Genomic DNA, 13,257 nt, shown 5'->3' on the forward strand with positions numbered 1-13,257 from the left:
TAACATCGTCGCTAATACAAAAAAAACTCGCCACTAATATTCCCACTCATTTGTAGCGTGTTAAAGAATCGCCGCAAGATATATTTTTCTCGTCCCATAAAATCGCCGTGATTATTATTAGTGGCGGTTAAATTTGCTGCAATAGATTTTGACCAGTGTTTCCAAGTCTGTCGTGAATGGTTCAATCATGGTAATATTTTTTGGCGGCGATAGTTTCCTCTGCGAATAGTTTCTCGACCCTCTGCAATAGTTTCCTCTGTGAATAGTTTCAAGGATTTGATTCTTAAGCAATTCATGCAAATAGTTTCATGGATAAAAAAAGCAGTGGGGGTTTGCTCCTTTTGACGAGCACTTCATTGCTCTTTCTAACCAACAACTTCAAGCCCGTTTGGATTTAGAAAATGTTTTATTTTATCTAATTTTATCTCATCATTACAATTTTTTTAAATTTTCACATAAAATATAATAAACAATTCAACTTTTTTAAATTTTAAAACAATAATAATATTCTTAGAATATTTTTTTCAACTTTTATTTTTCATCTAAAACCATCTTAGCTATAAATCCAAACCAGCCCTTAGTCTTGTGGATGGCAGTCTCTATGTAATCTTAGGCCATATTAGACTCTTGCATGGAGGGTTAGTAGACTACATTTTTTATAGTTTGAGATGGCAATTGTCATAATTAATGATTTGGGTGCAATTACAAATTCGTTGGTAGTTTACGGATTTTAGTGTTTTTTTTCCATTTTTTTTTCTAAATATGTTGAAAAAAATTATAATGTCATTTTTTTTATTATTTGTAATTGTATTAGTGTCATGTTTATTTTTTTAGAAATACTTTAGTCATAAAGAGATTATACAAAAGTAAACTAAAAAATTGATGTAGTTTGATGCAGTATGTCAAATTATAAAGTTATTTTTATTATAAAATAGATCTAACAAGTCACATAAAGTCACATCAGTTGTGAGATTATTTTTGTATTCTCTTTTTATGTATGTAGAGAAATGATATTTGCAGTCTTATAGCGTGCAAGTCCTGCATATTCCTTTTGAAAAAAGTAAAAAAATCTAGAATCTACGTGAAAAAATTAATTTTTAATAATAAATTCTACTTTTTTTTCCAAATGAGTGGGCAGAACTTTACACCCCCTAGAACTGCATGCATTACTCTTTTATTTATCAAGCAAGACAAAGACACTTCAATTTCTCTGATTTTCTTTTTTCTTTCAAATGGATTGCAATACAAAGTACAAACTACAAAGACATTGTACAAGAATCGGAGTCGGACGAAATATAAATAATGCTGACTTTTAGAATATGAAGGGGTCTTTACAAAGAGCTGGACGTTGCAGCAACTAAAATGGACCCTTTAATAATTTAATACAATTAGAAACATTTCAACTACGAAATGGCGGTTGGTTTTCAAAAGGCAGCTCAATGGATGTTGCATTACAGTAAAATTCTTCCAAGTTGTAGAAAGCTCTTCGTTGAGGAAGAAATATATGGATTATTACTACGTCACCTGACAACACCAAGACAATACAACATAACTGTTACCAGTATAAACAACTCCATGACAAAAAGCACTCAGCAATTGAATCAATGGCAGGGGGCAACAAGAACTGAACCAAGAGGAAAAAAAGAATAAAAGAAAATCCATGGTAGATCTATTTTCCCAGTTGTAGCAAGCCTATCAATATCCCAAATAATCTTAAGGATAGATAAACCCTGTAAGTTGAGAAATAACCAGTAAACAATTTGAAACTTATACACATGTACATTACACACTTGCTAGATATGTAAGATATGTTGATGATTTAATGGTTTCGTGGGAGTTTGTTCCCCCTTGTATTCACCAAGTCATTTGGACTGAAAAGCCTGTAATTTTTCAGTTTATGATGAAATGAAATTATGTCTTTCCTATAAATTAAAAAAAAAAAAGTAGAATGGAAACAACAAACATACATATGTAATATACATGTTCATGTTCCAATCAAAGGCATTCAAGTTAAAGCCCTATTAGGTCTTAATTGGCAAACTGACAGCAAGAGAAAGTCAGTGATAGAACATGATAAGTGCATTTATTTCCAGAGCATACATTCAATTTATTGTTTTCCATCAAAAGGGAAATCTAAAGGTTAAGGCTGGCTCATTTACCATATGACTATTACATCTGTTATATGCACACATATTTCTTAGATTGAAAAACATATAAAAATTATGTGTAGGTCCATATTAGGTGAGTCATGTCATTTGATTGTTGCATACGTGATAATGCATTCACAAAACCGTTCACTGCACATAATCAAAGAGAGCATATATTTTGCACCTCCAAACTGGTACCTACTTTGCAATATGGTATACCTAAACTACAAAACTTGAGACAATGCCCTCTCAAACTACTAAAAAATTACAATGTGCACTAAGGTCTGACAGATCAGGAATGTCCCACATCAACTACTTTTGGGACATCAACTACTTTTTAAGATATCACATTTCATGCTTTTCCAATTAGTTTAGAAGTACCAAGTGCATTTTCCCCAAGAATCAATCCCATAAACTTTGATTGTATTTATTGGTTGGACTTGGAAATATCAATCGCAAAAACTTTAGGAAGGTAACTGGACATAGAGACTGAAAACTGAAACTGAAGAGTTTTGATCAACTGCAGATTATCTAAACTTTAATTGTTAGGGAATTGTGTGGAAAAATTTAATAGTTGGACAAAAGGGGAAAAACATGCAGCCCCCCAAACATATTCTAACTTGCAATGTGATACCTAAACTATCAAAGTTGAGACATTGCACCCTCTAACTACAACTTTTCTGTTAAATAGTACATTTACTCGAATTTTAACCATTACGATAACAAAAAATAGGTAATATAACCTAATTAACTGTCGGATTTGCTCAGTTTTGATTGTTAAGGTGGCAAAAAATAAATAGCATGACACATTCTTGACAGTTAGATTTTAAGTAAGGTGTATTGTAACCTCTAGTAATTTAATAGTGCCTTTAATAGTGTCAACCCTAGGGGTTGGCTCAAGTGGTAAGAGCCTTAGTCTTGGTGGTAAGCTCCCTCCAGCTCTAAGGGTCGAACCCTTGGGTGCAAACAATTTCTAGAGCTCATCGAACTGAGGAAATTTCTCATTATATTACCCAAGGTGCACTTGTGAGAAACTCCTCACTGATGGCGATGCAACACTGCGATTAGTCGGGACTTTGTTCTAGATACCCAGTACCAATAAAAATAAAATTAATAGTGCAATGTCTCAACTTCGATAGTTTATACACCACAATGTAACCTGAAATCAGTTAAGGGCGCAAAGTATATTTTCCACTACCCAATCAATTTTAGATTTCAAAACTGTAAAGTAAGCTTCAGGCCACTACCTGTCCAAGTGAAGTAAATTAAAATAGTTGGAGTTTGCATAACAACCAGAAATGGCATCTTAGTGTCCGGCTTACTAATGAATGGAACGGGATGTCGAATCTTTATATAGAAGACTTAGAAAGAGCCAAAATATTTTATATTTGATTATATTGGATCAGGAGAGTTCAAAGGAAAGATTGCATTAATAAATAATAGAAAATAGGCCCTCCTAATAAGATAAATCTCAGTTCCCTATGAATGAGTAATGAATTGTGAACCAAGTTTGGCAGTGTAATTAATCACCACCAAAACCCCAAATTAAAGCAAGCCCAAAGAAAGGGATACAGAGCCTGTGGCTGACTTGCAAACTTCAAGAAAGCAATAGTCACTTTCATATTCACTAAAAAATATTAATTTTTGGTCATGACTTCAAATGTAATAGCCGTGATTCTTGTGAATTATGTGTAATAATCAGGGAAAGCACTAGTCAATTTGCACTATAACCCCAAAAAAACTAGCCAATTTGAAGCTACCCTAAAATCACTTGGCAATTCGGTTTCACCTAGTAAGTAGCCAATGTGGGACTTAACACCCACTGACTACCTTTATAACCTATTCACTCTATTTGGGTTATTCGTACTCCCAATATGGGAATGGGTTAGCTGTTTGCTTTCAGTGCTAGGATGGGACTGAACATTGTTACAAACTTCTCCTCTTCTTAAATTCTTGACATCCTTAGTTAAGTCATGTCATGCAGTATTTCAGCATCACATGGCTGGTCTTTCTAGGTGGCTTCAATAACCATTGAGGGAGAGCACTAGCCACATCTGCACTACAAACCCACAAATATTAGTCAATTTGAACCTTCCTAAGAATCTAATAAAGTTCAGTTTCACTGAGTAAGTAGCTAAAGTGGGGACTTTAGCACCCACGACTAGCTTTATAACCTATCCACTTCCTCGGTAATTCATAATCCCACACTCTATATGGGTTATTCTTATTCCCAATATGGGAATAGGTGTTGCAACTAGCTACAACTGTCACAGGTGACTTCATCATGGCGAAGGAAAAAATGCAGAAGGTAACAAAAGGTCAACGAAATGTGATTGCAGATGAAATCCTCCACACAGACTAAAGGGTGTTAAGGTCAATGGTCACAACCAAAAGAAAAATGAAAATTTCTTTCTTTTAACTTAACATTAGAACAGATGAGAACTGGATTAGAATGCAAAATCCCTTACCAAAGTCCAACAAGGTCCATGAGTTGGGTTTTGAGTCCCCAGATGGAACTTTCCCATACTTCTTCTCAGCTAGATCTCTTATTTTTTACCTGATTTGCGGTTTGACACAAAAATATCAATTCAAGCATTGGTACAACACACTGAACCATAATTAGGCTCTCCAACCAAAATATGAAGATCATCATCAAAGTTGGACTCATACCCAATAGCATCAATCTGAGGGTGAGAAAATGCCGTGGCAATGATAAAAAAATTGAGTCCAATACCCAAGAGGCTTCACAAAGAGGACCTTTATATCAGCTGCCTTGACCTTGCTGGCAACCTTGGCCATCGGCACAGCAACTACAGAGATGGCCGGAAACAGATTTAAGTTGGTATCCTTAATATATATATATGTGTGTGTGTGTGTGTATATATATATTGGCTTAAGTTGGTATTGCTTGGGTTCTATGGTTTCTTTCTGCTTTCAGATTTTAGTAAAAAGCACATGATCTGTGCAAGAAAAACTTGAACTTTACGGTATCATGAATTTCTAGAGTGTAAGAAATCAAATAATCCTCATTCTCCAATTGGAGATCACCAAGTGATTTCAGAGAAAACCGTATCCTAGAAAAATCTTGTGCTGAAAAATTATAGAATTAAAAGGGACTCGGTAATTTCCATAGCAATTGTACAAGGCCTCTTAACAAAACAAAACCCTTCAAGGCCCTCACAAATTAATTCAGATTAGCTACTTGAATTACATTTCCCAGGTTTCAAGTTTAGGAGTTTTGAGTATATACGTGAATTTATGCATAGGGGCAGAATATGTCCCTGGAGAGGGTGATGAGGTGATAAGCTTTCAGCATCATCATCATCATCAACCTCTTCACTGTGAGGCTTTTGGTCTTTTCTCCTGAACACCATCTTTCCAAATTTATTAAACAAGTCATCATATGTATCATCTGTATCTTCACTTACATTCTGCAAAATATATTACTCAGATCAATGATGCAAGCAATCACCTCAATGGTGTCCAGGTACTTCAAACAAGAAAAACTTTTAGCATTGAAAACAAATATTTTAATCAAACATCCTTGGTTAAAACATCAAACATCATTCTCCCACCTCCCCTACCACTAAAGAAAAAAAAGGAATCTGAGCAGTATGAGAGTAATTGAGAAGGGACAAATTTTACGGACAAATAAAAAAGTCAAAACCAAAGGAATCCACCACTTCTGCCATTCATTTTCTCTAAATTAACTCTGCATATGTGTTAGAGTTAATTACCTTCCTAGTTACTATAGGCTATTTTTGGGCACTTCGATGAGATGAGATGATCTAAAAAATTTTCATAATTTCCTTCCTAAACATCACTCAAACACAAAACACTTTTCAATTTGAAATCTTCAACTTTTTCATCTAATCATTACCTAATCATTATAACTTTCCTAAATTTCCAAACAAAACACAAAAATCAATACAAAGTTTTCAAATTTCAAAACAAAAATACTATTAAAAATTATATTCAAACAATATTTTCACTTTATAATATTTTTATTTAACTTTTTTTCGCTTCTTTCCCAAAACCCAATAAAAAATTTCAACTCAAATCATTTCACTACTATTCACAAACCATTACACTACTATTCACAGAATTCTAGTATGCTCAGGTGATGCTCTTGTGTATGTCTTGTATACTTGGGCTTATGCCTATTCTTACGATTAACAAAATTTTTTTTACTGTTAAAAAAAAAAAAAATCTATTCATAAAATTCTTATCTTATCTCATTACTCAAACATGCCCTAAATATTCCTACATATGTGTTATGTATGTATTGTGCATTGAGACTTGGGTGGCATCAAGGAAATAAACCAATGGCATTAAGTGAAGACAAATAAGTGGGACTCTACCCAGGATGTAAACTTTGGCCGCAACATTTTCCTCCATAAGACTAAATTGTTTCTTCGAGTGATCTTTCTCCTAATGATAGATGACAAGTGTCATGATCTCCAACCTTGAACCCACTGGCCATAATCACGATGGAACTTGTTCAGGTCTTTCATTACTTGGGGAAAATAGTCAATGCCAGTCCTCGGACAGTGGCATAACACAGCCAAAGCTCAAAGAATAAACCATTTTAGTGAATTTTACTCCTTGGAGGATAGGTTTGCATAGAATCAACTAAGATATCTTTCACACTAATGAAAACTGCCTTATTTTCCTATCTGACCAAGTTATGCACCTCTCTCAATCAACCCTTAGCCGGATCAGCCGTTTATAACCACTGAGTTATTTGCCTCTTTTTCTTTAATCAGATTTGAGCCTTGGTGGATTAGCCATTTATTACCATTGATTTTGGACGGTTAGACTCTGGTCCAACCTGTTTATTAAAGCCTAGGGCACTCCAGATCAGAGAGAAACTTTACTCAATTCTTTCTTCCTTCCCAAAACACTATCACTCAGCTATAGTATCCACCCTATATCCAGCAACCGCCACTGATAAACTCTCTTGCTGTCACACAAAACGAATGATTATAAAGTTTGTCCATCCTTCGCACAAGGAAAGCGGCTTTGCGGAGGAAGTTGGGTCTTGTCTAATCATGGGGAGCTGTGAGTCGAGATATAGTTCGCTCCAAGTCAAAGAGTCCAGGAGGCATGAATTGAACGGTTAAGGGCAACTCTTTCACGAGATTCTATGCTTTGTGAGACCCTTACGTGCTTTTAAACAATTTTTATGCTTGACGATAATAAGGTGGATAGAATAGTGTTGCCTGTTATTGTTATATTTTAGATTAGATACATTCGAGAACTACAAAAATTGTGCATCATCAAACTATTTTCCGACAACTAAAACATAGAACAACATTAGACCCCAGATCCATCAAACATTTCTCTAAGCTTTCCTCAGTTTTCACAGCACCCGAACAAAGTTGATATAACTCAAACTAGCAAACAAAATAGAAATAGAACCACTACTTAACAAAGCTGAGCCGAGTAGAGTTCCCATATCCCACAACCCAAAACGTTATCAACCAAACGTATTACTTTCGAACCAAAGTAGACAAAACCAAAACAGACTGAAATGAAAACAACGAGGGGAGGGGAAATGGGGAAAAAGCGTTATCTCTTACCTCTTTGCCAATTGCCATAACCAAATACGAGTCCCTTGTCTTGAAATTAAAGTTTCTGGTACTGGGTAACCTCCAAATGCAATTGTGGTGTGAAAAATTATTCCCATCCATGCATTTGCACACAGAAATCCTTTTGGGTCTCTGACGGAACTTCGATTCCACACGGCACAGATGCCGGAACTCGCCGAAAAACTCAGTTGCGGTGCCGGCTCCTGTGCCAGCGATAGATAGCATAGTGCCCACTACCACAGTTGCAACTGGCTAATGATGAACGACAGGACAAGGATATAACATCTATAAAGATGAGAGAGGCTTTTAAAGTGATGCACCATAACGGGCAACGTTTCCTGAATCCTGGAGTTTTAACTTGACCCGCATTTATGTTTGGATTTGAAGATGATTTGAGATGAGCTGAGATGAATTGTGAATAGTAATGAGATGAGTTGTGAATAGTAATGAGATTTGTGAGTTAAAGTTGCTGAATAGTAATGAATAGTAGTGAGATGAGTTGAGATGAGCTGAGATGACTTGCGAATCCAAACAACTATATAAAAATAAAATAAAATAAATAGTTTTAATTTCAAAAGTTATTCCTTTTTTATTTTGTAATACAATTCTTCTATACACAGTTGTCCCATGTAGATGCCGTGCAGTCGGCTGACGTGGCATCATGCCACGTGCCACGTCAGCTGATATTTAAAAAAACGAAAACGAAAATGGGAAAAGCATATTGAAACCCATTTCTCTGGTTTCTCGCTTCTAAGGATGGGAGACCAAAATCTTCTGAGGTTGCGCGTCGTCGATCCAACACCCACGGGCTTCTTCATCGTGTGGGTGCAGAAGATTGGGGTGGGCATCTGTGTTGGGTGGGTCCACGCAAGGCCGGTCTACGTTGGTGTGGGTCAAGTTCGAGCGTCGTTTGGGTCAGCTTGGTGGGCTTGGTTTTGGTCAGCTTCGTGGGTCAGCATTTCGAGTTAGCTTCATGGACCAGCATTTCAGGTCAGTGACGTGGGTCAGCTTTATGGGTCATCTTCGTCCCCATACCATCGCCACAAATACGTACCATCATTTGTGCTTCAATCTGCAATTTTAACATTTGCTTAAATGTTTTGGTCACTGATAAACAATCAAGCATGTTGTGATTTAGTTATTGTTAAATACAAGATTTTTGCATTGCATAGAATTAGATGTGTAGAAATTTCTTGACTGAAAATATTAATTTTCTAGTTAAATATTATGGTTTAATTATTGTGGTTTAGTTGTTGTTAAATATATGTTTCTAGTTGGATGATCAGAGGATGGCATGTGGAAAGTTGGTTTAGTCATCGCTATTGATGGGTTTGGTACATGTCTGGCAGGAGGAGCACACTAAAAATTTGAAACCTAAGAACCTAAAGATTTATAGAAAGATGAAATCAAATTCAAATTCAAATAGAAGTACAGAAAAGCACATCTAATTCGAGTATGTATTTCTGTAATATATTTGTCATGTTTATTCATTCTTTGTCAAGAAGACGAATTTTTCTTTAAAACAATTTATCGATGTGTATATATATATATACATATGTTTCTCTACATTGTATTATAATAAGAATCAGATCTTAATCCAATCAAATACAAAAGTTTATCTTCAATCTGATAACGACCAAATCTTAAGAAGTACCATATTTGAACTTGAAATGTTATTGCAAATCTTATTTGATGCTAATCAAATTTTGATTAGTTTTTTTTTTCTTGGAGGAAGTATGTACAAGATTAGTCTTCACTCCCTCTCTTGGTCGATAGAATTAATTTTCCTGAAAATTTATCAAAGACTGACATTGGATATTGAATAACTTGTACAGGACATGAGAAAAGGGGAAGAACACCCATCTTCGCTAACACCATCTAGCTCAAATCCCTCAAACTCAGTATATTATTTCATAATTAAAAAACTTCTTGCAACTCAATGTTTAGCATCCTAATTATTATTATTATTTTTTATGTTAGGACATCCCTCAAACTGGTAAACTAAACTTTCCAAATTACATGCATGGTTACTTTGGACCAGTGCCTACATAGTCACCAGCTTTCCTGCCATATCCAGATGGCAACAAAAATCCAAGCAATATTCAGGTAGTTTTTCAACTTCGTTCTTGTCTTTTAGTTATAAGTTAATTATTTTTGAAACAGTTTAAATGTTTTCATTTTTTTAAGCAAAATGTTGGTTACCCATTTCAATATGGGATGGGATCTCCGAGGCCATTTATCACTACAAGCTCTACAACGAGCGTAAGTGTTGGTCAAGAAGATAGACCCTGTTGTCTGGAAACTGAAGCGTCATGTACGTCTGCTAGAGTTGATGACAAAATTCTGTTAGATAGACCAGATGAACGGGAAACTGACGATGGCACTACCGGTATACCACAGGTAATGCCATCGTCGGATGGTGATGATATCATTAAGAAGCCAAAGTTTGGGATGAAGTTCAATTCGTTTGAAGATTTGTTGAGCTATTATAAGCATTATGCTAAAAAATGCGGGTTTTGGGTGATGACACAAAGGGGTGAGAGGTCAGAGGATCAAAGTGTCAGATATGTCATCCTTGGTTGTGCACGTGGAGGAAAGGCTCGGAATAGCAGTTTCAATGTCGCCAACCCACGTTCGACGGGAAAGACGGACTGTAAGGCAATGATTAATGCCTTAAGAGTTGAGGGAAATATGCAGTTGACAACAGTCCATAATACACATAATCATGGCCTCAGCCCACAGAAATTCCGCTACTTTCGATGTAATAGAGAAGTGAGTGAGACCGTTAAAAGAGTCCTAGACACAAACGACTTAGCTGGTATCTGACAGAATAAGAGTTACAGATCTCTTGTTGTTGGCGCGTGTGGCTTTGAGAACCTCCCATTTTTGGAAAATGATTGTCGTAATTACATCGACAAAGCACGACATCTACGACTTGGTGCAGGTGGTGCTTCAGCACTTTGATATTATTTTATGAGGATGTAGTACAAGAATAACGGGTTTTTTGCATTGATGGATTTAGACGATGATGGCAGGTTAAAGAATGTTTTTTTGGGTAGATCCACGTAATTGGGCAGCCTACTAGTATTTTGGTGATGTGGTCACATTCGACACCACATACCTAATGAATAGGTATGGGATGCCCTTTGCACCATTTGTTGGTGTAAAGTGAGGACACAGAGACCTTTACATGGCTATTCCAAACCTGGTTGCAGTGTATGGACTGTATAACTCCAAAGTCTATTATTACTGATCAAGACAAAGAAATAAAAAATGCAATTGCTATTGTCTTTCCAAAAACTCGACATAGATTCTGTCTGTGGCATATACTGAAGAAAGTTCTTGAGAAGCTTGGGTCGTATGCTGCCTATAGAAGTGGGCTAAAAACTCAACTGATGAAATGTGTGTACGACACACAAATTATTGAGGAGTTTGAGAAATGTTGGGCCGGGTTTATTAACATATACGACTTACATGAGAATGCGTGGTTGAAAAGTTTATGTGTGGAGTGTGAGTATTGGGTACCGGTATTCCTAAAATAGCACTTTTGGGCTAACATGAGTACAACCCAGTGCAACAAGAGTATGAATACTTTTTTTGACGGTTATGTTCATTCAAAGACAAATTTGAAGGAGTTTGTCGACCAGTTTGACAGTGTGCTGAGGAAGAAAATTGAGAATGAAAATCATGTGGAATTCCAGTCATTGAGCGACACCATCCCTTACGTATCTAGATCTCCAATTGAAAAGAAATTCCAAGAGTTGTACGCTAAAGCTAAATTTAGGGAAGTTCAGCAGCAAGTAATATGTGTGCTCGATTTGGATCCATCTCTACGTATATCGGATGGTGTAATGAAGAGTTATTTGGTAGAAGATGAAGTTCGTATTGAGGAGTTTACTAAACTGGTTACATATTCAATGGACTTTAATGAGGAAGATTGCAATGCTAAGTGTTCATGTGGGTTATTTCAGATGAGGGGGATATTGTGTAGGCATATTTTGGCCGTATTCAAATCTAACGGTATAAAATCATTGCCAGACCAGTTCATTCTAGACCGATGGAGGAAGGACATCAAGAAGAGATACACGTTAATCCGCAGTAGCTATGACGCAGGGGATCAGAGGCCAAATGGTAATAGATATTCAATTTTGTTAAATATGTGTCATGGGATGATAACTTATGCAGTGGATTCTAATAAGCAATTTAAAGATGCAAAGAAGAGGATGAGATGATTGAATGTTATTGCGAGCACACATGCAACTTATCTTTGAACCAAACAAGTTCGAAGGCGATGAATTTTAAAGTCTATTAATCTTAAATAGTTCTTTATAACTACTTAATTTCTATAATTATATGATGTCATATTTAACAGTTCTTTGCCCATAACAGGTTTGAATGCTGGTTTTATGGCGCTGGACACAACTGTAGTTGGTAGTTCACAACAAGTCAAGAGTCCACTTGTTGTCAGAGGGAAATGAAGACCTCCATCTCTGAGGAGAGCATCTAGGATGGAAACAGACATGTGGAAGGTTAAAGTCAAACAGAAGAAAGCACAAGTCAAAGGGAAACTCAAACAAGTGCATGTTTTAACATTGAGAGAACAAAAAATAAACACATGAATGTGTGTTATATTTATAATGTAAACTTAAAGAAAGTGTATTTTTACTTGTTACTTTATTATTAGCAAGATGAAATTGTTACTTTATTATTAGCAAGATGAAGGAGATACACTAGCCATGGGCACACTCAGGAATTTATATAGGCCATCAGAAGTAGATATCACCAATCCTGGACAAATGCAGATATCAAAAATAGATCTATTTATCAATCAAACAATGATTTCGTCCCCATCATGATTGGTCAAGTTGAGTTTAGTTTAATGGTTGGCCCAAGAGAATTTTTGGTATTTGATGTAATTTCTAAAAATGTGGGATGATATTTTTCTATAGATCATTGTAATTTTTGGTTGCATTTTAGAGGAAATATTTATGTATTTCATGTAATTCCCGGAAATGGGAAAAGGGAAATTTTTTGTTTAATATTTCTAAACTATATGATATTTTAATAGTTATATTGATGTCACATTAATATTTATAGATGCAACTTGGGCTGGATGGATCACAACTTGTGCAACCTGGGTTGGATGGATCACAACTGGTGCAATGATATGGTTGAATTTTAATTTTTGCAAATATTTGTTGAAACTTTATAACTTATGGTTCAATTTTGTGGTATGTGCATGAAAATTGTCTATTACATATGACTTCTCATTAAATCTTCTTAATTTAGCGAGATGTAGGAGTATTGCCAGGAGCTTGTGTTGCTTATTTTTGTTGAATGCTTGGAAGAAGAAAGCTTGGCAACACCCAGTTTTTGCTATTATTTTTGGAAGAAAGTTTGGCAAGTGATAGGTTTTGTAATTATTTTTGTAAGAAGAAAGTTTGGTGGTTATAGTTTTTGTAATTATTTTTGTAGAAAAAATCTTGCAAGTCATAGGTTTTGTAATTATTTTATAAGAA

General features: G+C 35.6%; 3 protein-coding genes and 1 long non-coding RNA gene across 4 annotated transcripts; 2 read left to right on the plus strand and 2 right to left on the minus strand.

Moving 5' to 3' along the window:
• Nucleotides 1–1,286: 1,286 nt before the first annotated feature.
• On the minus strand, nt 1,287–4,945 carry LOC108986130. Its single transcript, XR_004799474.1, has 3 exons — nt 4,818–4,945; nt 4,616–4,704; nt 1,287–1,524 (listed from the first exon to the last, which is right to left on the minus strand). It is a non-coding gene; the product is annotated as an uncharacterized LOC108986130 (long non-coding RNA).
• Nucleotides 4,946–5,341: 396 nt separating this feature from the next.
• Nucleotides 5,342–8,012, minus strand: LOC118343746 (protein Iojap, chloroplastic-like). Its single transcript, XM_035687087.1, has 2 exons — nt 7,730–8,012; nt 5,342–5,578 (listed from the first exon to the last, which is right to left on the minus strand). The coding sequence occupies exons 1-2, from the start codon at nt 7,961–7,963 to the stop codon at nt 5,342–5,344; spliced, it is 471 nt and encodes a 156-aa protein (XP_035542980.1). The 5' UTR covers nt 7,964–8,012.
• A 1,943-nt stretch (nt 8,013–9,955) lies between these two features.
• Nucleotides 9,956–10,564, plus strand: LOC108986132 (protein FAR1-RELATED SEQUENCE 4-like). Its single transcript, XM_018958656.1, has one exon. The coding sequence runs from the start codon at nt 9,956–9,958 to the stop codon at nt 10,562–10,564; it is 609 nt and encodes a 202-aa protein (XP_018814201.1).
• Nucleotides 10,565–11,295: 731 nt separating this feature from the next.
• Nucleotides 11,296–12,216, plus strand: LOC108986133 (protein FAR-RED ELONGATED HYPOCOTYL 3-like). Its single transcript, XM_018958657.1, has 2 exons — nt 11,296–11,869; nt 12,128–12,216. The coding sequence occupies exons 1-2, from the start codon at nt 11,296–11,298 to the stop codon at nt 12,214–12,216; spliced, it is 663 nt and encodes a 220-aa protein (XP_018814202.1).
• The last annotated feature ends 1,041 nt before the right edge of the window (nt 12,217–13,257 follow it).

The sequence above is a fragment of the Juglans regia genome, unplaced genomic scaffold, assembly GCF_001411555.2.
Source record: "Juglans regia cultivar Chandler unplaced genomic scaffold, Walnut 2.0 Scaffold_657, whole genome shotgun sequence".
In the NCBI taxonomy this organism is placed as follows: Eukaryota; Viridiplantae; Streptophyta; class Magnoliopsida; order Fagales; family Juglandaceae; genus Juglans; species Juglans regia.

What these genes read in the sequence shown, in the direction of transcription:
- LOC108986132 (XM_018958656.1), top strand. Translation starts at nt 9,956, where the DNA reads ATGGGATCTCCGAGGCCATTTATCACTACAAGCTCTACAACGAGCGTA.
- LOC108986133 (XM_018958657.1), top strand. Translation starts at nt 11,296, where the DNA reads ATGAGTACAACCCAGTGCAACAAGAGTATGAATACTTTTTTTGACGGT. An exon ending in AGGGGATCAGAGGCCAAATG is followed by an intron (nt 11,870 to 12,127) that starts GTAATAGATATT and finishes TGCCCATAACAG; the next exon opens with GTTTGAATGCTGGTTTTATG.
- LOC118343746 (XM_035687087.1), bottom strand. Translation starts at nt 7,963, where the DNA reads ATGCTATCTATCGCTGGCACAGGAGCCGGCACCGCAACTGAGTTTTTC. An exon ending in TTATGGCAATTGGCAAAGAG is followed by an intron (nt 5,579 to 7,729) that starts GTAAGAGATAAC and finishes TATATTTTGCAG; the next exon opens with AATGTAAGTGAAGATACAGA.